This window comes from Leptinotarsa decemlineata, unplaced genomic scaffold (genome assembly GCF_025532065.1).
Source record: "Leptinotarsa decemlineata unplaced genomic scaffold, Ldec_3_MD MMD2_P_RNA_scaffold_5, whole genome shotgun sequence".
Lineage (NCBI taxonomy): Eukaryota > Metazoa > Arthropoda > Insecta > Coleoptera > Chrysomelidae > Leptinotarsa > Leptinotarsa decemlineata.
Genome location: NW_027412532.1, coordinates 6,080,765 through 6,105,801, shown reverse-complemented (window position 1 = coordinate 6,105,801; position 25,037 = coordinate 6,080,765). Strand labels below are relative to the sequence as shown.

Here is a 25,037-nt window from a genome sequence, read left to right as displayed (position 1 = left end):
AAAGTAGAATAAAAGTACAAGGTACAAATAAAGTCGACCAAACTCTTTACAAGTTGAAGGGTCTGCACTCTCCACTACGGTAAATATTTACAATTCAGATATTTTGCATGATATCATGTCAATTACACCTTTTTTTTCAAAACGGTTCATTGGCAAACAAGTTTTTTCTGCTAATGAGTGTCTTTGATGAAACGTTCGAACTTAACCAAAGAGTATACTTCGGTAACAATAGGTTGTTCACTTAAAATCGCCTATATTTTGCTCATGACAGTCGTGTGGCAATCGTGACAATGTCGATTACCTAACTTTAAATTTTTAACCTTCAAACTTGAAATATGTTCAGAAAGAGTTCGAATTTTGCCGAGTTAACTAGGTACATTTTAAATGTTTGGATTTATAGAATATTGTTTTTATTTACGATAAACGTCAAAAAATTGTCTTGTCTGTGACCAAAACAATGTGAATATTCTCACATATTTTATTAAACAATGAAGGAATGGTTCAAAATATCACTTATTCTGAGCGCTTTTGGATTCCTCAAAGAGCTCAGGCCTTCAGAACCCTTTATTTATGAATTTTTAATCGACAAACGATGGAGGAACATTACCGAAGATGACGTTACTCACAAAGTGTACCCCGTAGGAACTTACAGTTACTTGGCTCATTTGATTTTAATTTTTTTGGTTACGGACTTGTGCAGATATAAACCACTGATCGTTGTTTTGGGAGCATCTGGAATCGCCATTTGGAGCTTACTGTTGTGGACAAAAAGCCTTCTCGAGTTGCAAATCGTGGAGGTATGTATTTTTTGTTTACTTATTGCCAGATATGTCAGGTTTAAATATTAAGGGTTTAGCTATACAGTTATTACATATCCGGTGATTCCCATACTTTTATTCAAATCATATACATTGTGTCATGAAGTCAACTTCAACTGTGACTAAATATGAATCATGTATTTTTAGTAATAGGTAAAAATTAAATAATTTTCATATTTACAGAGATATAATACTTCAAAGAGTTTTAATAGCAATTGTAATATTAATTTAAAATCCTCAGTCATTTTTAAAATTTCTTTTTTGTCAAGCAATAGATACAAATAAATAAGCTAAGATGAATCAAGGTACCTTTCAAATTATCTTGTGATATAATGATTATTCAATGAATAGTTGAATATAAAAGATTTGTAGACATCTTCATCCTGTTAATAGAACAATCATTGGTATAATTCACAAAACAAAGTATAATGACTATGTTTGTGTCTCTTTATATATTTTTTGGATAACTGGTTCAATTCACAGAACTAAAATAGTTCAATTATATTTCATTGATCATTCATAATAGCTTCAATAAAATGTTTTTTTTTTTGTTGAAAAATGTCAGTGGATATGAAAAAGAGGCATATCAGTCTTTATGAATGTTTAGTAGTGTTTTAAATAATATCAAAACAAGTTCTTATTCCGAACACATTCAAAGGTGCAATAATGTATTATTTAATCATGGCCATTTCCTTTTACATAATCCAAAGTTGATAAAAACCTCCTTATCCTGATAACTGAAATGACTTCAAGAGGGTTTTATATATAATATCCTGTGGAAAATCCAAACATATCTAAATATTCCACTGACAAACAATATCTCAAGCTTAATATTTTTTGAAAATGAATTATCTTGAGGCCAAGACAAGTCGAATGTACAGGGTGGTCTAAATAATTTTTTTGAAAATTAAAACTGCTTTCTCAACTATATGACTGATATGGAGTGATGATAAATTATAATTTTATAATGAATTGGTATTATCTCAAAATTTTATGGTAAGTAAAAAAAATTTCATTTAATTATGAAATTATATTTTTTTACAAGAGTGTCCCACACTTAACTGTGCAATCAGGTATAATAGTATACAGGGTGTCCAAATTTTGAGGCATTTTTTTGGCCCCTCGGAATGATATTGCATTACAAATTTCTTGTGGTAGTCAACTTTAACTTTTGAGCTAAGCAGTACATTTGATCACGAGCAGCTCGTTACACGTTACAGGTTATGGAAAACAATTTGTAAATTATGGTCTATATTTTTGAATTTCTCGAAATTTCTCAGAAACGGCCAGTTTTAAGTATGGGAAATATAATAGTAAGTAACTCACCTTTATTTTGTCTATAGTATCTAAAAAAATATAGGGTGTTCCTTAAGAAAAAATATAACTTTGGTATGTAACTTTTTTGGGAGTCACCCTGTAAATTTCACAATAATTTTGGAATATACTCCTCACGGACTCACATATACCTGTGCTGGAAGTTTTTCCCTAACTCTCTTCATTTTTCGTAGAAATACCGAGGCGAATGTGATGAGCCACCCTGTATAAGACCATTATGCAACCACATTTCGAATATTGTCCCTCTCTTCTATATACACCTGATTGAAATAAAATAAGAACACTACAAAATCGCCCAATGAGGATTTGAGATGTGATAGGAGTTCCCCGATATCTTTAACGTTAAATACTCTAAAATGGTTATCTATAAGAAGTAGACTTACATATTTAACGATGATATATGTAACAAAATGTTACATAACTTTCTACCTTTATATTTTGACAAATTTATAATAATAAAACTAGAAATAATTTGTATGTAGATAATCAAACAAAAACTTTTAACACTAAAACACTAATTTTTAAGAGACTTATTGAGTATAACAGTCTACTTGAAATTGTAGTCTTCTACCAGTCTTATTCTGTTCAAAAGAAATTTAGTAAACCATTTAAGAGACCATTAAGGTGATACCAAATTGTTATGTATTTTTTGTATATTCAATTATTGTAGATACCTAGTACTTATCAACAAATATTAATAGGTATTTTTTTATTATTGCGATGATATGTATATTAATGTTTAACATTAATATCTTTGTTAGATATTAGGATGTACCCTATTTTTGATTAATAATGAAAAATGCAACCAACTAATTTCAAAACATAGGAAAAACTCCATCCAATAGGTCACCTCCCCATTAAATAATTTTACAGAAGATCACCAAATTAATATGCTACATTTATCGACCACCTAGCGATACACAATATTGGGCACTCTCTCTCTCTCTCTCTCTCTCTCTCTCTCTCTCTGTAGAGTAGGGAGGGTGATTGTAAGCCCACCGTACTTAGGCCACATGTGACCCATTGTACATCCTCCCGAGGAGTTGTCCTCCTAGGTCATCGTCCATCCTGTCAGGAAGGTGGACAGGTCACTGGGAGACATCTCCTTTATATCGGCAGGTGTAGGCCAAGACTCGCCGAACACACATTCTCTTATTGACGATAATTCCGGGCACTCGCACAGGACATGCCTGACAGTCTCATCTTCCTGTTCACACATCCTGCATAGAGGTGTGTCCACCAGCCCCATATTAAGGAGGTGTTTTCTTAGTTGACAGTGACCAGTTAGAAATCCTACTGTTAGGCGTATATTTTTCCTGGTCATTGCCAAATATTTCTTCGGCACCAGCTTCCCAGGGTCACCCAAGGTGATTACATCCTTTGGTTTCGTCCCATCTCTTTAAGGATTGAGCATGGTTGTAACACTTGACTAGTTCCGCAATTGTCGAAGTCATCAGGCGAAGTCGTAGGTGCCACTGGGTCCTAAAATTCTTAGTTCAGCCGCTTCCTTGGCTAAAAAGTCGGCAATGCGATTACCTTTACTCCTGTCGTGACCTACCGAGGCTTTGGCTAAATCTTGGTGACACTCTAGTACTAGCCTTGAGGTTATACGTTGTCTGTTCAAGGCTAATAGGGCTTGTCTGCTGTCAGTGCAGATTGTTATGTTTTTGCCAGAAATTCCTTTCTTGGTTAATTATTTTGTGGCGATTGTGATGCCAGCCAGTTCTGTTTGGACCACGCTGGTATTTCTTCCCATTCCCCACTCAATTCTTAGGCTTAGTGATCTGAAGTACACTCCACACCCTGAGGCTTCTTTGGTTTTTGAGCCGTCTGTTCGAATCCGTATTGAATTTGTATCATCTGACTCTATGTTCTGCTTTATTTGTATTTTGTAGGGTTTATTTATTAATTACAAACCTGGGTTCAATTGCATCGCTTGTTGCCTGCAGCAGAGGTTGCGCAGTAAGCGCTTCCCGCCACAGGCCCAGCCTCAGTTGACCATTCCTACTTCGAGGTTTACACCAGCCGTGCGCAATCGTACCATGGCCATCAAGGCAACCTCCTTAACGTACAGATCAAGAGGAGTCAGACCCGTGATTGATTCCATTGCCGCGGTTGGTGTTGTTCTCATGGCTCCTGTATGTTTAAACAAGCCATTCGCTGTATTTGGTATAATTTTTGGATGGCCGTTGCTTGTAGAACTTTCGGTCCCCATGCAATGGCTCCATACGTTAACATAGGTCTTATTATTGCAGTGACTACACGGGGTGAAAGACATCATGCGCGTCCCACTGTCCTCCGACATTGCTCATAAGCCACGTATGCTCTTTTTGCTCTACTCTGTTTATGTAGGTAGAACGTTTAGACATTTCAAAACTAAAATTTCGGAACACAATAAATTTTGAACACCAAAAGACCAAGTCCATCTACGTTCCAACTGTCAACTAGGAACTGCCTTATAAAGTACTGTTCCCTAGTAGAGAGGACTGGATCCTCCGGTAGAAGGAAATATTAAGAGCAGATAGTTGTTGATTCACAGATGGATCAAAACACCTTCCGGTTCTGGTGCATGTGTTTCCAGTCGCAGACCCAGGACAGAGATATCAATCTGCTTAGGAAGCTATGCGACTGTATTTCAAGTGGAAATTTACGCTATTGAATTGTGTGCGGAGAAATTGGAAGAATCCAACCTCTTACACAAGTCAATAAAAATATTTTCGGACAGTCAAGCGGCGTTGGAAGCTCTTGGCTCCTACCGAGAACGTCTAAATTGGTAGTAATTTGCCAAAAACGACTCTCCTCGATAGAAAGACTTAACAGATTGTCTCTGGTCTGGATTCCTGGCCATACTAGCCTGAAAGGCAACGAGGCTGCTGACTCCTTTGCAAAGGGGGGTGCTGTAAGCAGCTTCATCGAATCAGAACCTGTCATTGGCATCGCTTTAGGCTTTGCCTGGATGGCAAGAAGATTTATGGACTTCTGACAGAATCTTCCAGGATTGGCTCACTCCAAGGCGTTTATTCACCCTTCGAAGAATGATACCAAATAGTTGTTGGACTACAGTAAGAATGAACTACGATGTCTAACAGGCCTTCTTACAGGTCATTGTCATTCGAATCATCATATGCAGAGAATTGGACTGTCGGAAGACAGTGTGTGCCGCCTCTGTTTGGAAAATGATGAAACAGCCTGCCCCTCTGGGGAACGAATAAGGTTTTTAGAGTTCGGCAGAGCCGTATTCTTACTATCTGACCTGAAAGACCACTCACTATACAAACTAATCGGCTTCGTTAAGAAGCTGGGTTTATTTGGTCGAGTGTAAATAGGTGTGAGCCACAATAAACCCTTGCGGGTTGCGGTGGAGGGTCGAATAGACACACTCACTTTGGACCTAACCTAACCTAACCACCTATGTTTGCTACCTTTTAGAGAGCAACCAAGATTTCGTCATGAACTACAGCATATTATACAAAGAAATTGGCGGTTAAATATTGAACCAACTAGAATCCTTGGAAGTCAATAAAAGTAGTTTTTTTGAATGGAAACATTAATTCCACGTTTGCAAACCATCTTCTAGAGGAAGAACATGACTTCAATCACGACTATGACGTGTCGCATTTAGAAGAGAATAAACAGTTTGACCCAATCTTGACATTTCCCATTATTCAAGGTTTATATCGATAAATGAACATTTATTTTCGTATTTTCTCAATAATTTTTCTTGGAGAAGCTTGTTTAAAATTAAGGACGATACTATTTTTATCTAGTAACGCTTTATTTCCAGTTCACTATCGTATTACAATTGTGCAATACTTTGCCTTCAGATTGGCAGAATTGTTTTCAACTGAAACAACCTTGGCCTTTCCTTGATGCGCATCGAAGCGAGAAATTATTTCAGTTTTAAATTCAGCAATGAGAATTAAATCGATTATCATCGAACAATTCGAATGTTGTTGACTCAATTTCAGATGAAATAACCAGTATCGAGTTTTGAGCACTTTGGCCACTTGAAACCAAGTTCAGGAAAGTGTTTGATAAGTATATGATAAAATCCAACTATTATTAGGTACCTATTTTTGTGATTCATTTATTAGATATGTAAGTACAAGTTACAACTGTTTCATATTCTAAAAATATTACTTTCAACTGCCTTCCTAAGTAAACTACTCCATGGTTGAATCAGATAATTAACCGTGTTCTTTTATGCGTGCTTCGAATGTTTTCCCAGTTTGACCTATGTAAAAAACGGACATGAACCACAAGACAACTTATACACTCCTGATCTATCTGACTCCAAAATGTTGTCTTTGTTATTTTCAATATGTTCGTTCGTTTTGTTATTGTTTCTGAACACGATTATTATAACTTTATTTTGTAAGAAATTCGACCTCTTTCGAAGAAAGTAGAAAAGACAAATTTTCATTTCAGTTCGAATAATTGGAAACACATTATTAATACGTACACGAACTGTTGAAGGACGAAGTCCCATGCTTGCCCAAAAACCACATTTTTCTTTCGGAATGAACGTCAAATAATTAATGAAACGTTCAGGGTTTCCTTTTCCGGAAATGTTCATAACTTTTGTAGGAAAAATCGATTCTTGGATTGCGGGCGATGAATTCGATTGTTTTTCTATAATGAATAAAACGCATACCTCCAATATCGAATCCACCGGTTCTCTAATTCGTGGGTATGCGTCACTAATGCTTGTTCAATAAAGATGTCCTTGAAACTCAACGTTTCGAATAAAAATTGGAAATATTTACCACTCTCAACGTTAGTATTACAGTAGAATCTGCGAATGCCTGCCGAAAAATTACTATTTACCTGACTAATACTACGATGAACATTTATGCGGAATCTTGCACAGATGTCTGTCGAATAAATTCATATGTCATGGTATTAGACAGGAAAATAATTATTTCCCAGCTGACATTTGTCAGATCCCATTGGAAAGGAACGTTAGGACAGGCAAATTTTTGGAATTTTTATAAAGCTGTCATATTAAGGTCATACATTTTTTTATCAAATGTTTTGGAAATACCTCAATCAGAGTGGCAAAAGTGCTTCGACAATTGATTCAAACGCATGCAAAAGTGTATAGATCTTCATGGGAAATATAAAAGGCAACCCTCGTAGTAAGAAGATAAAGGTGAATAAATAAGTGCAAGTGTTTTTCATACTTGTTTCGATAATCTTATCTATGAGTGATTTCATTAAAGTTCTCTTTCTTTTTTATTTTGATCGTTTCATAACTTTAATAATTATATTTAGCAAGAAGTAATATAAATGATGAAATTATGAAACAAGAAAAATTAATTGGCGCTCCGGGGCGACTTCATTGATTCCAGTGGCGCATTTGCTTTTTCAGCTGCGGAAAAACCCGAAAAATCTGCAGCACCACATCATCTGAAGATCTTGATCTGCCAATGTCCTCTCTTTCATAAAACAAAATGTAGGGTGTCTCCAGAGGCTCCAGTAAATTCAAAACATCGCCAGAACCAGTCCGTTTCGTCTTTGACCAATTCGTAATAATGACCTGATCCAACGCCAGAAACACAGTGGACAATGACTGCAAGAAGATTATAAAGGTGGCCCTAAACGATCAAACTGATTGATCAAACGATTGAGTCAATCGATTGACGCTCGATTGACGCGCGCTTCAATCAACTGCAATCAGCTCTTCAATCTTTTGATCAAAACCTTCTTCTCACCAGAAATGTGACCAGTGCACACTTGTTGTTCGTTTGCTGGTGGTTCATTTCGGTGAGCAATGGTTTTGAACACGGATTTGGCCTTCCTCTCCCTCACATTTGTTTCTCTCAAGCGGAAAAAACAGCAGAAAAAGAAACGACGGTGGTCCTTGCCCTTCACTTTTCGTAATTCCGGACAATCGCGATATAATTCAATCAACGGAATAATGAATTCCCGCTCTGAGTTTTCGGGAAGCTCACTTTCCGTAACGGACGCCATGATTTCCACATAGTGACTGACGCAATGCTTGACGAAAATTTCCCTAAACGGTCAACCCCTTCCTTCAACCGCTTGAGTCATTCAAACTTTCTATCAATCACCATCAAGCCTCGCTTCAAGCGTCAAACAGGTTCCTACACGGTCAATCACTCTTGAGTCAATCGATTGACTCAAGCTTTTGATAAAAATGATTGACCGTCTAGGGCCTCCTTAATAGTGGTCTGCTAGATTGAAGTGTTCATCTATTTCGAACTTTCGTAAGAGTTTGGTGCATCCGTCAGATGAGTCATGTTTGAAGATCATCAATGTCATTATTAGATTGACTGGTGCCTCAGCTATACTTGTTTTCTTATTATAGTCAGTTAGTTTGGCGCATGTTTGGCAATACAGTTCATCATCACCCGTCAAAAGTTCCATTTTCAGATGATTTAACAATAAGCTTTGCACGGACTGGTTATTATCAATCATATTAGGGAAACGCTAGTTGAAGTTCCAGAAAATCACATACGTTTTTGCTACCTCTTAAACATTTACTACAAAGTAAAAAAGTGAGGATTTTTCCAGCAAAAGATCTACAAACATTCAATCCAGAGCAGTCAGGAGTATTGATTCTGCTATTTGTTTGTTCACGTAGAGTATTCAACAAGAACCCCAAGAATTCAGAGCAATCCTCTTGTTGTCCTAGCGAGTATATCAACACTATCTCAATATATCAAGCTATTTTTCCGTGTCGGATCTGGGAATAACATTTTTTCAAATGAATGTACCTTCATGGAATTTCCGAAATAGTTTAATAACATTCCATGTTGCGGTACTTTTTTACCACATAAAAGGATGGTTATGGAATATTACTGTCGTAAACACTAATAAACTGCTAAATGAAATTGGTGAGTCAGGTAAATATTTTAACAAAGCGATAGTCTATAAAATAATGTAAAACTGCTTACACAAACAAAACTGATCGTGATTACCATAATTGACTAATTGCCATGGTGCTTTTAGTACAAATTAGCAGGAAGTCACAAAAATTAGCTCGTCCCGTATGACACCCTAGTTTTACTTCTGATAAAATGCCACACAAAATATGTTCAATAGATATACAATGAAAGTATTTGTGATGCACTGCTTGAAATCTTTGGTGTAGTAATGTTTCGATCACGAAGTGATCATCTTCAAGAGGAAGATCAAAGTGAGATCAAAATAAAAGTATAACTGATCGCTGTCTGCACAAGAAAAATATTTGAGAAAAACTATTAGTGGGGGTTTTTGTTAACGAAGTAGACCCAAAGCAAATTATTTATAGGTTTCTGGTTGTCTATTTGTTTGCGGTTTTGTGCACGCTAATCTCATAAACGACTTATTCGATTTTGGAGTGGTTTTATTTATGTATTGTGTCAAATTCACATTCGGTATTTGATTTATTTCAATAGGTTCCCGAGTAAGAAAGTTATGTTAATTTGAAGAATCACGTCAAACATTTATAACATAACATATAACACATAACACCGATACAGAAAGTTGCGTGGCCAATATAAACACATATTTGCACAAAACATTCCTATACTCGGAGGTTCATGGACTGAAAATCAATACAAATAAAACTTTGGCCTTATGCATAGGGTCTCAAAGACAAATAGTAGAAACTCAGTGTAACTTTAAGCTCACTCTCAATAACGCAGACATTGACTGGGTAGACAGTGCTAAAAATCTTGGCATAACCATAGATAGCTCTTTGTCTTTCCATGAACATGTGACAGACAATTTCAAACTGCTAATATTGATATGATTGTTCCTTCATTTATAGACTGTGTTTTAGTCTGTTCAATTAAAAATTATCGTTTAATTGATTTATTGAAAGAAGAAAAAATATCACTACTGAAATAATTCCCAATCGTTTTCGTTCACCATTTTGAATGCCATCCACCTTTTGTTTCTGTCTTTACGATAACATATCGTTCACTTATTTCTATCTTATTATTTTTAACAACGAATAATAGATTATAGTAATTGCTGATGGGATTTGTGTTAGTGAAGGCAGTTGTAAAACTGATGTCGAATGCTATTCCTTGTCATTTGATATTTTCGTTTACTGTTTCTAATATAGCAAACGATAACGTGACTAGTTTCAATGTCGTTCCATGAATGGATTATTTTCGTTTACAGCAATTTACTTCGCCGTGACGTGATATTTCTAAAGATTATTTGATGCAATTGTAAAAGTAAAACTTTGATATTGGCTTTTGCTAGATATTTGTTGGGATGTAGGGAAATTGGAAAAGAATAAAAAATGTAGAGTTTTGTTTAAAAATTTCTTTTTATGTGGGTACACTGGTCTCGAACATGTGTTCGTAGTTTCAGCTGTTTAGCAAGTGTTTCGCGTGTTCAGCGATTTTCTGCTATTGAAAAAATTGGATCGAAGAGTTTATCAAACGCGAGGATTACATTATTACTTGTTTCTTTGTTTGAAGGTGATTGACAATGTTTCGTGGTATATTTCATCAGTTCGGACTTTCATTGTCTAATATAATATAAATTGATATGAAATTCCTGAAAAAAACAAAAGATTAACCGAAAATAACAATTTTATTAAAACAAAAAACTGAAATCAAAAGGAAATAACATACCTACAAGCTACAACCAGAAAATAAAAAATTGAAATATTAATAAAAGCTGAAAATTAAAAAATATTATTAACAAAAATGAAAAATAAAAATGAAAATTGAAAGATTCCAAACCAAGTTACGTCACGACGTTTCGATTGTTAGTATCCACAATCTACTTCGGGTGATAACTGGACTTATTCCTCCGAGATCTGACTATTTATAGGTTCATTCGGGTGCTTTCACCTATCCCCTCTTTCCTCTTCATTGGTTTTAGCGGGAGATGACCGTTTGGCGGGAGTTGGTCGTTTTTCGCTTGATAAGAGGTTTCCATATGTTACGTATCTCTACGCTAGCTTGACTAAATGCGTTGTTGGATAACATATACGCGGCTTCCTTGAATTTTCTCCTAAACCAGTGTTCCTCTTTGTGGATGATTTCAGCTTGAGCCCACTTGATATTATGTTGATGAGTCCAAACATGCTCTGCTTTTCCGGATTTGCTGGATTCTCCTCGCTTTGTGTGTTTCTTGTGCTCAGCAATGCGAACTTTTTAGTTTCACCGATGTATGATTCTCCGCACTCGCAGGGTATCCGGTAAATGCAATTCTTGGAATCGCAGTCCGCGTTTTGTGGCCTGGTTTTTGTGGGGCTGCTACGGATAGTGTTCCCAGATCTGAATCAGGTCCTGATGTTATACTTGAACCCAATCCTTCTTATCCTTTCCGATAATCCTCTGATGTAGGGGAGTACAAGTTCTGGTTGTGGCGGCTTCTCTTCCTTGTGGAGCTTTTGCTGTCTTCTAGCTGAAGCCTGTTCTACCATCACTCTGGAGTAACCATTCCGTTGTAGGTCATTTTTGATGATGCCTATTTCTTTTTCGAGACCTTCCTTTGTATTACAGAGCCCGAAAGCACGGACTAGTAGAGTTTTGATGATTCCTCTCTTAGTCGATTGATGGTGGTTGGATTTCTGGTTATATTAGACGATGGAAGTACGAACTGATGAAATACTTGTTTCTTGTCAGTTTTGCGATATTTTAAGCTCACTGCAGACAGAGCTCGCTAAAGAGTAGCGAGTTTCGTCATTGACGAGCCGGTATTTTAGACTTTTACTTGATTCAATGGGATCTCCAACAATTCGTCTAATTCAGTATTTCCTAACCTGGGGGTAATTACCCCCGCAGGGGTAAAACGGCAATTCTAGGGGGTAACAGAGTTGGCACAAAAAAGTATTAAAATAATAAAACAAAATAATAGTATGATAGCACGATGCTCTTATGCGCGCGGCTGACGGTGACGACGGGTAGAGCGACGGTGTGGAAGGGGTGAAGCACGGCTTCGATGTGGCTAGCGGCGGCCGGGCCGGCGTTTATTATTATTAATTATTGGTGTTCACATGACACATTAAAGATGATGATATAAAGGAGGAATATTTGTTCTGCAAGTCTTGGCCTCTACTACTCGCGGCGAAGACGTATTTCAAACGCTAAAAGAGTTTATTGAGGAAAATGGCCTGGACTGGTTATAGCTGGTTGGTGTTTGTACAGATGGGGCGCCTTTCATGATGGGCATCCGTTCTGGATTTCAAGCACTCGTGAAACAAGTTGCTCTTCAAGTTTTCGACTATCATTGCTTGATACACCGGTAACCTTTGGCCGTGAAGACTTCCACCACTCCACCAGATTTGCTACATAAGTTGTTAATCACATTCGAGGCAGCACTACGAACTAAAAATTATTCAAAATGTTGTGCAATGAAGTTGGTGCTACATTTAATGCTCTTTTGTACCATACAGAGGTACGTTGCTTATCAAGAGGGAAAGTTCTAAGTAGGGTTTACGAACTACGAGAAGAAATTGGATTGTTTTTTGAAAATCAGAGAACACGAAAAGAAAAAGAATATCGTGCAAAAATCAAAGACCAAACATTTGTAGCAAATATGGCGTACCTTGCTGATTTTTTCAGTGAAATTAATAGTCTGAATATTTCACTGCAAGGAAATAAAACACACATTTTGACGTTGCAGGATAAAATCGCAAGTTTTTTGCGTAAAGTGGAACTTTACCAACGTAGAGTCCAAGTTGGCGATGTGTCAATGTTTACACAACTAAGTGAGCAATAAGTAAATACTAAACAAGACAAAATGACGTTTGAAAATTCCGTGGTTCAACATTTAACTGCTGAGATAGAGATAGATGGATAGTCGTGAGTCCTACTCCTGGATTTTTAAGACCATTTTCCACTTGCATCGATATTTTCAAGGACGAAGATATGTCAGCAAAAGTAGAGTTTCTTGGACTACGGGAGGATAACCCATTGAAAGTTGATTTTCAAAAAAAAAAAAGAACCCGGCATATTTTGGCGAAAAACAGCTGCAGAATATCCTATTATAGCTGACAGAGCTTAAAAAATGTTGATTCCATTTGCTGCAACTGAAACTGGTTTCTCGACTCTTGTTACATTAAAAACAAGAGCCAGAAACCGTCTGAGATGCGCGTTGAGTGAAACCGAACCTAATATTGTTAAACTTGCGAATGCAAAGCAATATCAACCTTCACACTAGTTAAGTCCGAGATTTACATATTACTAGTTACCTAAACCTGCAATTTCTTACCTAATAAAGATATTTTTGTTCGAATTTGTTTGGTTGAATTATTTTAAATTCGCTAGGGGTAAACTCAATTCCCGTAGTTGTTCACAGGGGTAGTGGCATTGAAGAGGTTAGGAACCACTGGTCTAATTGAAGTAAGAGGCACCTTCCTGAAGTAAGGAATTATATACATTTTTTACAATGATCGTCACAAGATAAGTGCTTTTTCTTTAACAAATCACTGGAAGATGCACCATTATTTTCTATCCACGGACGCCACATACTGACCATTTCGTACCAACGGGTTATAAAAAATTTGCTATAAATGTAAATGTAATAACATAAATGTTTTAAAATTATTGCACGCCGTAACACAAGTGAACACTTCCACTGAAATACAAATAACATAGAGTGTGAGCCGTAATCCTCTATAATCCTTCTCTGAGAGACAAAATTACCTGTTCTGAGATAGAATCTTCCCCACACGGTTACTGTGTGCATAAGCTAGAATCTCGTCCATCCACCCCCATTCACTGCAGAGTGGACCTCAACCTGGTGATGGGCAGTTTAGCAAGATTGACATCTGACCTACTGCGGTCGAAAGTCAGCTTTTAGGTTCTTTTCCTTTCTTCATCTGTTATTTTTGTTTAACGTGACTTTACTGAATGTAATTTGTGCATGGGGCCCCTTAAACTAACCGGAGACAAGTGTCTTTTGGTCGCGAACTAGTGTTTATTTGTGAATCTGAAAAAGAAGTGAATGTTAGGTCTGTTCATACAATTTTTATACTTACCATCTGGTTTTGTCTCGTTGGCCTCTTGTGTTTGTCTCTTTCTCGGAATCTTGGATCTTACCTGTTGAGCGCTTCACGAAGATCAAGCAGCTGGACTGGTGTGTGATCGAACTCTTTCGAACACGTTTTCTGCGTGTTCTCTCATATACGCGTCCACGTAGTGAGTGTTCAGGTCCATATCCCGGTATATGAATCTATTCATTATTGTGATGCGAATCATTTCCTTATATTTCCAGTGTTTTAAACTTATCGGGCTTCATATATGTATAAATTTCATAAATCCGGCATTTTCGGGTTTTATAACTTGAGGGTCTATTGGTTTCATTATAATCGTTTAGCCAATACCATATACCGTGAAACCCACTATACTTTTGAAGCTGCGTGACATTCGGGCTGCCTTCATAACTATTTCATTGCTTTTCCAGTTTGTTAGTAGTAAGTTTTCAAAAACTCTTGACCAAAGAAATTTGTTCAGATAAATGTAGCGTTATGGTTTCAAAGATTTTATTTGGTGCTGTGTAGTTTTTCCCACAACGAAAATACTTTTAAAAAAGATTATCATCAGCACTATTTAAATGTTTATCATTAATTCCTGTAATAGTTGAGTTTCCTAAATATTTCGATGTGTATTTTCTAGGTTATCTACGGTACTTTCTGTGCCACAGAGGTAGCCTACTACACCTATATTTATGCCAACGTCGATACGCAATGGTACCAGCTAGTGACTTCCCATACCAGAGCCGCCATATTGGCCGGTCGCGCCATCTCTGGTGTTGTGGCTCAACTCTTGATATCTCTCAGTCTGATGGACTATCGAGAACTGAACTACATTACATTGGCAGGTAAGAGTCATGAGGCACTGGTAGTTTTATCAACATCTCATCAGGAAAGTTCGAAAAGTTGTGATCGTAGATGCCCACATTCCTTTCGATATACGTCTTAGGGAACAACAAAAACTTTGGTGTTAGTCTACCTGTCACTGATCTCCTTCACTTTCACTCAGGAATATGTTTCAGTATAGTCGAAGTAAACTATATTGTTTACTCTTAAAGTTTTTGGCACTCTCAAAGGCCAAAAAAACACAGCGAGTATTTTTCAATGTATATAAGAATCTACATCTCAAGTTTGGTTTCGAGGAAAACAAACTATTACAAGCAACATCTGATTTGACCGAAATTCCTTTCTCAACTGTAAGTAAAATAGTCAAGAACAAACCTTATGAACGCAAAATGCGATGTAATACAGGATTACCAAAACCTTTAGATGTTCATCTAATAAAATCATTGAAAAAAACAATATACGATTGTTACAAAAGCAATGAGATTCCTACAACTGAAATCATAAGGAAGAAATTGAATACTTTCCGCCATAACGTGAGTTGCTGTTAAAAATTATTCAGAATTGGATATAGAAATTAGGATTTATATTTAAAATAATAAACAAACGTCAAGCAGTTATGGAAAGCAGAAGAATAGTGGAATTGCGTAACAAATACTCAGAACAAATAACTAAATATAGACAAGAACAACGGTAAATTTTCTATTTGGACGAAACTTGGTATAACACTCACGACACAGTTACGAAAGGGTGGACTGATGGTTCAAATAGTCACTCACTTACTCCCGAATATCGCTTCCAGAAGCTGTGTTTTGGATTTTATTTTATAGTGATTCTCCTGTAATTTTTACGAATATATTTTATACAATTCTGCGAAATTGTTTAAATGTATATGTGAGCAACACATGTTATTTTTTTACTGTGAAAACTTGAGGAATATTTGGTTGTTACAAAGTTTTGTCCGTTTTTATGAGTCTACTTTAAACTAATATATTGACACTTATTCAATTCAATCGAAATAAGCGTCATTTGAATCAGTGCACCTTTGCCAAACGTAACACAAGTCGATTAATTTCGTCAGCATGAAAATTTTGTGATCGGAATTCGATGAAGTCGACGATGGCCGTTTCTTGCTGACCATTAATATCTATAAAATGATCGTGCGATACATCGTTTTCTATGAATGAAACTAATTACATGTCAACGAAGTGTTTAAAATATTATGAAACATCTACAGTGTGACCCATTTAAAATGGAACCACCCCTGTAGAATGTGCATTTTTCAATCAATCTCAATTTTTTTTTATTGAAATATTAAGCATGAAAAACTGTATCTTGACACTAACTTTCACAATTTTAGTTTCATTTCCAAGGCACTCTATGGTTTTTTTTGTTTGTCAAAAACGGCAAAAGTTTATTAGGCAATTTTTGTTTTCAAATTTGACTACACCACTGGATTCGTAGTCGTTATAAATCAAAACTGTCAAATTTTCATTAAAAAATATTTGTTAACAACGAAGTTACAACAACTTCAATTTTGGAAACAAAGTATTTGTTTGTAATTTTTATTCAGATTATAGACATATTTGAGATCTGACAACACTGTCATCACCAAGTAGAACACCAGTGAATTTGTACAGTGAAAATCCGAAGTCAACAGCTCAATGCGTTCTACAGTTATAACTCCTGAAAATATGGTAATGTTAGAGATTTGTGGTGCAAGCGTTTTGTAATAAAAATCTGACTACGCCACTGGATTTGTGGATAATATTCCCTTAAAATCATTCATTTGAGTGTAGGTTACGAGAAGTGTATTCTAGAATAACAGAAAATTAAAAATTCATTTTCAAGTTATGCAGTACTTAGTACATTCTTCCGCATAGCCGCTAAAATCAAATTGATTTAAAGCATGGAAATCATTTATTCAATAATAAAACAGAGAGCAGGACAAAAATTGTTCCCTGTAAATTCTTCATAACTCAGCTAAAACAATCTTTTAGAGGAGATATAAATAATTTGAGGAAGCTGAACTCATTATGCAAAGGTTTTATAATAAATCAACAGTAGGCTGTGATTTTGACAGTTAATCATAAATAAAATAATAGTTGTTAGTTACGTGCATTTAATAATGGCTTTGCAATTATCATTAGAAGAAAGAATTGAAATTGTGAGAATTTCTGGGGACAATTATCATAGTGAAAGAGAAGCAGCTAGGATATTTAATCACAAACATCCAAATCGACTTCCCATTGACAGAAGCACCGTCAGTAAAATTAACAAAACATTTAAAGAAACCGGTGCAGTCAGCAAACATATTTTAAAAAATAATCACCGAAGAAGAAATTTAAACGAAGGTGCTGTTTTAGATTATTTTAGAAACCACCCAAACAGAAGTTTACGAGTCGCCAGTTTGGATTTAAACTTACCGAGAGAGACTATTCGACGATGTCTTAAACAAAACAAAATGAGAGCATTTAAACCTAAATTTCTTCACTCTTTAAGGGCAGGTGATGAAGTGAAACGTATGGAATTTTGTTTGTGGGCACAAGGCGAGTACCTGAATACAAGAAATTTTTCAAACTGCATAATGTTTAGTGATGAAGCTTCTTTCAGCACCAATGGGGTAGTTTCATCGCAAAATGCTCGGTATTGGGCTACGGAAAATCCGCACTGGATCATAAATTGTAAAAGTCAATATTCCGAAAAAGTTAACGTTTGGTGTGGTATAGTACAAAATAGAATAATAGGTCCATATTTTTTTGATGGAAACATAAACGGGCTAAATTTTTTGGAATTTCTAAATAACCAATTATCGGACGAAATAGATGAAATGCCTCTTGCGGAACAAGTAAATTTATATTTTCAGCTCGACGGCTGTTCCGTGCACAATTCGAGGATTGTTAAAGAGTGGCTAAATAACCAGTTTCCAAATCATTGGATAGGACGAGGTAGTGACTTAATTGAATGGCCACCTAGATCGCCTGATCTAACAATATTAGACTTTTTTCTGTGGGGTATTCTGACACAAAAAGTATAGAGAACAAGACCAACGAATCGTGCTGAACTCATGCAAAGGATACGACAAGCTTGTGCCGAAATTACAGTTCAACAAATAAGAAATAGTGTAAACAATATTCGGAAGAGATACGATAAATGTATTGAACTTAATGGAGGTTTGGTAGAAGCCACAAAAATTTGAATGTTTAGTTTTAAATCAATGTTTATTTTAGTATCAGTTTTTTCTTAATGGCAATTAATTGTTGAATAAATACTTTGAAACTTGTTTGTATACATTTTGTTTTCATCAGCTATAGAAGAAGGTAGAGTAAGTTCAGAATCTCATAAAATGTGATTTTCCAGGTGCGCTGTTACAAAAGTACTATTATTTATTATTGGGAAACTTCCAAAAAGCTTACAAGTATGACCATTAATACTTCAAGATTCTATCAAGATTTGGTAAAAGCGCAATTGGGAGATCCCATGACATGAGATTCTGAACTTGGTCTACTACTGCGTAACTTTAAAATGAACTTTTAATTTTCTGTTATTCAATTATTCAATTTTTATTTTAATTTTCACTTCTCGTAACCTACACTCAAATGAATGATTTTAAGGGAATATTATCCACAAATCCAGTGGCGTAGTCAGATTTTTATTACAAAACGCTTGCACCACAAATCTCTCACATTACCATATTTTCAGGAGTTATAACTGTAGAACGCATTGAGCTGTTGACTTCGGATTTTCACTGTACAAATTCACTGGTGTTCTACTTGGTGATGACAGTGTTGTCAGATCTCAAATATGTCTATAATCTGAATAAAAATTACAAACAAATACTTTGTTTCCAAAATTGAAGTTGTTGTAACTTCGTTGTTAACAAACATTTTTTAATGAAAATTTGACAGTTTTGATTTATAACGACTACGAATCCAGTGGTGTAGTCAAATTTGAAAACAAAAATTGCCTAATAAACTTTTGCCGTTTTTGACAAACAAAAAAAACCATAGAGTGCCTTGGAAATGAAACTAAAATTGTGAAAGTTAGTGTCAAGATACAGTTTTTCATGCTTAATATTTCAATAAAAAAAAATTGAGATTGATTGAAAAATGCACATTCTACAGGGGTGGTTCCATTTTAAATGGGTCACACTGTATAACTATTTACTAATCGAACAGGATGTTATTTTGCGAAGATGTCGAACCCTACACCTTGACATATCGATTGGCAACATGTCATAAGGAGACGTTTTTAAGCGTGCATTAATGAGATGCGTTTTTCAAGAATTATGAACACGTGAGATGGAGATAGTTTACATTATATATGTTAATGTAGGCGGGCTGTCATTTAGGCCAGGAGGAATATGTGATTTCCGCTCAAAAATATTCCATTTCTCGTGGCATGGAAAATGTGATATTGATCAATGTTTCTGAAACGGTATCACATCGACTAAATTTATCATTATTTCCAGGATATACCGTGCGTTATCTATTTATCTGATCAAAAGACGAGTGTATTGCCGGTATTGTAAAATAGTATTTTTCAAGGATAAACTTGATGAGTAACAGATATCATAATTTTGATATGCTTGTTGTGTTTGAAATTAATACTGGATGTTCTTCAACTCCATCTTCTAATAAAGACGCTTACAGTTGAAAATGGTTCAGTAACTTTCGAAATATATTTAGAAAATCATTGATTAGCTTTCAAAATAACAACAAAATGAAAACAAATATGAGGTCTGAAAATATTCATTTATCCATCAATTAATTTCTATTTTGTCCCCTTCAAAAAAGCCCTCAAAATAGCCCCTCTCAGATGTAATACACTTGTGCCAGCCATTTATCCAATACTCCATGCGGTTCTGATATGCACTTTTTGGTATGTCCCTGAGCTCTCCAGCAATTCGGTTTTCATCTTCTTAATCGTCGCAAAATGCCATCCTTTCATGGGTCTCTTCAATCTAGGGAACAGAAAAAACTCGCAGGGGGCCAAATCTGGTGTGAACTGGGTGGCCGAGGCATAATAACGGTGTTGTTTCTGGCCGAAAAATTACAAAAATATATTTTATAAATATTTCGGTCTTTGGTGAGTGGGTAAGTAGGGATTCAAATAACGGAGTGATAATTGAAAATATATATATATATATATATATATATATACAATCAATCGCTTCAAAAACACTTAACTAACTTTCTTTGAAAGCTTCTGATAATTCCTCTTTCATATTCTCAGTTTCACTATCACTGTCTTCATTTAAATCAATAATGAATTTATTTCCACCATTAATATGGAAGTGTCCAATCTATATATATATATATATATATATATATATATATATATATATATATATATATATATATATATATATATATATATAGTCTTTTTCAACTGAAATTACTTTTTTAATCCTTTTCTGCCACTCTTCTTCGGTAATATTAGATACTTCTTCTACAATTAGCTCCATTACCTTCCTATCAAATTTTGGAAAGTTATTTTTACGCCTGATGCTTTGTTTCAATTTTCCCCAAATCAACTCGATGGGAATTCAAACACAAAAATAGGGGGGAAGTCTCAGTATGGTGTGTTCATACTTTTCAGCAATACTCTCAAGGGTATACACTTTTCAAAATGTTTTTGTCTGTAAAACTTCAATTAGTTGGTTTTTTGTATAGTAATCTACAAAATACAAAATGATATACATTAAAAAACTGTGTATTTCATCTTTCCTCGAATTTTTATTCGGTACTTTGATGAGCTGTCGCGTATGATAGGAAGCGTTGTCAAGAACTATTACACTATTCGCATCCAAATTTGGGATCAATGTGTTTTCAAACGATTCCTCGAAAATATTAGCTTCCATGTTCTTATGATAGTCAACATTGCAGTTTTTTCCACATAATTTCAAAGAATTCGGAACCCATTCTTTACTTTTTCCGCAATGCACAATGATTAGTCGCGATCCTCTGTTTGCAGGCATGTTAGGCGTACACATTCTCGAACCATCAGTCCACCCTTTCGTAACTGTGTCGTGAGTGTCATACCAAGTTTCGTCCAAATAGAAAATTTGCAGTTGTTCTTGTCTATATTCAGTTATTTGTTCTAAGTATTTGTTACGCAAATACACAATATCGAATTTCAACACTCAAATCGCGATCGGTTCCTGAACTGAACATTGACGACACGACGGCGATAACCATCCCCGATTTCTTTTTGTCACCGTAACATGACTTCAAATTTAATTTTATGACTTCAGCCAACCATAAAACTCAGTTAGCAAAAATTATCCAATACGAACTGCCAACTCTTCAGTCCAAGTGGAGTAGTTTGCAGCCGGTTTATTTCTATGTATTGGTTTTTTTGTCCTTTGAGAGTGCCGCGAACTTTAAGTATATACAATATCATTTACCACTGACCCAGAGTACAATCACCGTATGCCACTGGCAACATTTCAAGTGTTTTTGGGTATACTCATCATATAAAAACAGTTGTTTCAAAATGACTCTTTCTTTTATGTAATTTTTCAAAGTAGAATGAGTTAATAAACTCACACTATATAATGATTGAATTGAGAAATTTCATCGTTTTTCTTTCAGCTCTGATCGTCGCCACAGTATGGAGCGTTTTCCTCCCCAGCGTGAAAAAGAGCATCTACTTCCACCAAGATGGTGCGGATGAGCAATCTTTCGTCTCCAAGATAACCAGCGCTTTCGTCCTGATGGGCAATCACTTCAAGAACTCCTTCACAAACACTTACGTAATTAAATGGTCGCTGTGGTACGCGTTATCTACTTGCGGTTTCATCCAGGTGCAAACTTACATACAGCCATTGTGGCAAGTAATAGTAAACGATCCTTCGACACCGATATACAACGGAGCTGTTGAAGCCATTCTGACCGTTTTCGGGTTTTTGGGAGCTCTATTGGCAGGTGTCTTCAAAGCCGATTGGAGGGTAAAAGGTGAACTCACCCTAACTATCTGCTCCTTGCTGCAGGGTTTTGTGTTACTGTATGCGGCGAGGACACTCAACGTAAAGCATTGCTATATATGTTACATAGCTTTCGGAGCTCTGTACCATTTTATGATAACCGTTGCTAGCAGCGAGGTGGCAAAATATATTAGAGACGAAAGTTACGGCTTGGTTTTCGGGGTTAACACCTTCGTGGCCCTGATTTTCCAGTCTGTTTTGACAGCTGTGGTGGTGACTAAGAAAGTGGGCTTCGCTCTAGAGCCCAGGGATCAGTATTTCGTTTATGGCGTCTTTCACGTTTGCATAGCTGTTTGTTATGTTTTCATCGGTTTCTTTGTTTGGATAGAGAGATCTAAAGACTATAGGAAAACCAGTATTATTAATTGAGGGTTGAGTATTCAACAACAGTAGACCACAAAAAAGTTAAAAATCAGGTAGTTATAGCTGATTTAGAGTGTATTAGAGATTTTTGCCCACTCCTTATGGTCTTTTACAAAGTTCTAGTAGCATCACGTTGCTCAGATCGATGGCGAAAAATTCGCCATCTAAGGTTTGGCAAAACATATCAGTATAACTAATTGTTAGTTGAAACTAACAGTCTCAACAGTAAACTTGGGGTGTAAACAGTAAACTTGGGGTCAGTGTATGAAGACGAGAAAGAGTATCTGAGCTTGGAGCTCCCTCCAAGGACATAGTATCGAGCGACGTTTCACCACAACTGCAGTGGACATTTTCAGCCGCAACGTTGTAGTTTTGACAGGCAGTGTAAGAGGGATTAAATGGGTTCCTCCTCAACCTTGTGTACTGCCTTAAACTGTGCAAGCTGAGAATTAACAAGGTCTTACCTTTCAACGTGTGACTCCTTGCACGACTTGTACGCAGTGATGGGTCCATTGACTGAGTATACATAATTATTTATAAATGGGATATGCTTGGGTGGTGTGCTATGATTGTCTCACAGATTTTCTGTATTTTGATTGACTCTGGTTCCAGTATTGAGGTTGTGTTTTGTTGGCACTCAGGTTAAGTTGATAATGTCAAAAGTTATTCGCTATCTCCGCTCGATGTATTGTGATAGAGGAGAGATAAAGCAAATAACTTTTGGCGGCAAAGACAGATCTGAAATAAGATTAGAACAAAAAAAGTTACACCTTAAGTTACACCATTCTCTGTGACTCGAAACTTGAAAAATGCTTTCATTTTTGTACTTTTCAAAAATGGAAACCAATATTTGTCCTTACGCAATTCTTGTTCTCTTAGAAATACTTTAATTTTTGCATATTATTCAAATTGAATTTAATATCAGTATTCGGTAAAATTTTGTTTCTCTGGCTCGCAAATCCTTTTTTTTTCTGGCGGAGGAAATCTCCAAAGGACGTGCAGAATTCAAAGTACCCTGGCCAACCAGCTAAAACCTACCCCATTTGACATTTTTGCAATACAATGCGTATTAACTGACTTGTTTAGATTACTCACCACCCCGGAGACCACCGACTGGTGGTCTCCGGGGTGCCGTCCTATCGTTGTAGATACGAAAACTTCTAGTCTCCTATGTTCGCACTCTAACCATAGAGCTGTTTCAGGTACGAGCCCTTTTGTAGACTGTCCGACGGTCAAATTGTTATTCCGTCTGATTTGCCACTTGGTGACCGTGGCTATCCTTGCCTTTCTTTTCAATTCCATCCGTCGTTCTCTTGTGCTGACTCACACTTACGTAACCACCTGAAGCAACAATCTTAGCATGCCAATACCAAAAACAACTCTTACAAAAAATTTAGTTATATGTGAATGTAGGAAAATATATAACCACCTACCGAAATATTTAAAAGTATTGAAAAATCTTGAGCACTTGAGAAAGGCAGTAAAAGATTTCCTCATGCCAAAAGCATACTAGCTGTAAGTTTTTGTTCAACAATTGAAAATGTATCTTGGGTACTTTATTTAGTAGAAACATTCCGTTTCACATGGTCTGCCAAAGACATTTAACAAGTTTATATCAACATGCTCAAAAGTAGGGGCTCTGTCTATTAAAATTTGAATGTTTTATACAATGTTACAGTTTTTGTAACACACATTTGGAAGTTCATTTGACAGTATCATTTTTTATATATTTTATTAGAGGTTTTTGAAGCTCTTGTTAACGAATATTATTTCCTTCGTGAAATGATTTTGTCTACATTCCTACAAACATCTTATTCTATTTGACATTTTAAACTAGATTTTGTTAATGTTGAATTTTATTGTTTGTTGAGATGATATATATTAAAAGAACTTTTTCAACATGTTTATTGATTATTTATTTATTCCCTCGCTATATGTATTTATATATATATATATATATATATATATATATATATATATATATATATATATATTATATTATATTATATTTTATTGATGCTACTGATTTTCCTTTATTTTTAGTACTTTAATATTAACATTTGTTCACAAAAAAAGGATTTGAAATTTTAATAACTTTTATTTATTATATGCGAGCCCTTTCGATAGCAGGCTCTACTGTCATCTTCATGGCTCTACTCAAACTGAACGTTTTATCTTCTTGTTCGTTCTTTTATACGGTTAGAACGCCTTAGTACAAGTATTTGTTCTCTCCTGTCTTCTGGATGTCCCTTTAAATTTGCCTGTATTTGGGTTACATCAGGTAATATCCTTTGGGTTGGAGTTTCTCTAGTTTCATCGTTTCTAGGAATGTGTATTATATTGAGTAGTATATTGAATGTTAGGTCTTGCTATGTTTTGATTTGTATTTGTTCCTGGATAAGTGAATTATGACTTTTGGATTAATGGGTGATTAGGTTTTCCCAGATGTCCATAGGGTTTCCTTTATTGACTTGTTTTATGAGTTTGATATTTTCCGGTGGGGAAAAGTTATGTTTGTTTTATATGACGTGTGTTGCGAGGTTTGATTTATGTGTTATTGGGTTTATGTATGTTTTTTTGTAGCTGGAATTATTTTCATTTGGTCGTGATACTCAGACGGTTCACGCCGTTTTGAAGAGACCATGTCCAGTACTGATGATGGGGTCCCCGAAACCGGTCTATCGGTTGGTCAGATGGACCAAACGAAATTATTTTCTGCTTTTTATAGTGGGAAATAATT

The 25,037-nt window shown here is 35.7% G+C and overlaps 1 protein-coding gene across 1 annotated transcript; it reads left to right on the top strand.

Annotated features, from left to right (window-relative positions):
- Positions 1-276: 276 nt before the first annotated feature.
- LOC111506774 (thiamine transporter 2-like) lies at positions 277-24,200 on the top strand. The gene is made up of 3 exons (XM_023161980.2): positions 277-797; positions 14,747-14,951; positions 21,543-24,200. Exons 1-3 carry the CDS (start codon positions 489-491, stop codon positions 22,301-22,303), a joined length of 1,275 nt encoding a protein of 424 aa, XP_023017748.2. The 5' UTR covers positions 277-488; the 3' UTR covers positions 22,304-24,200.
- The last annotated feature ends 837 nt before the right edge of the window (positions 24,201-25,037 follow it).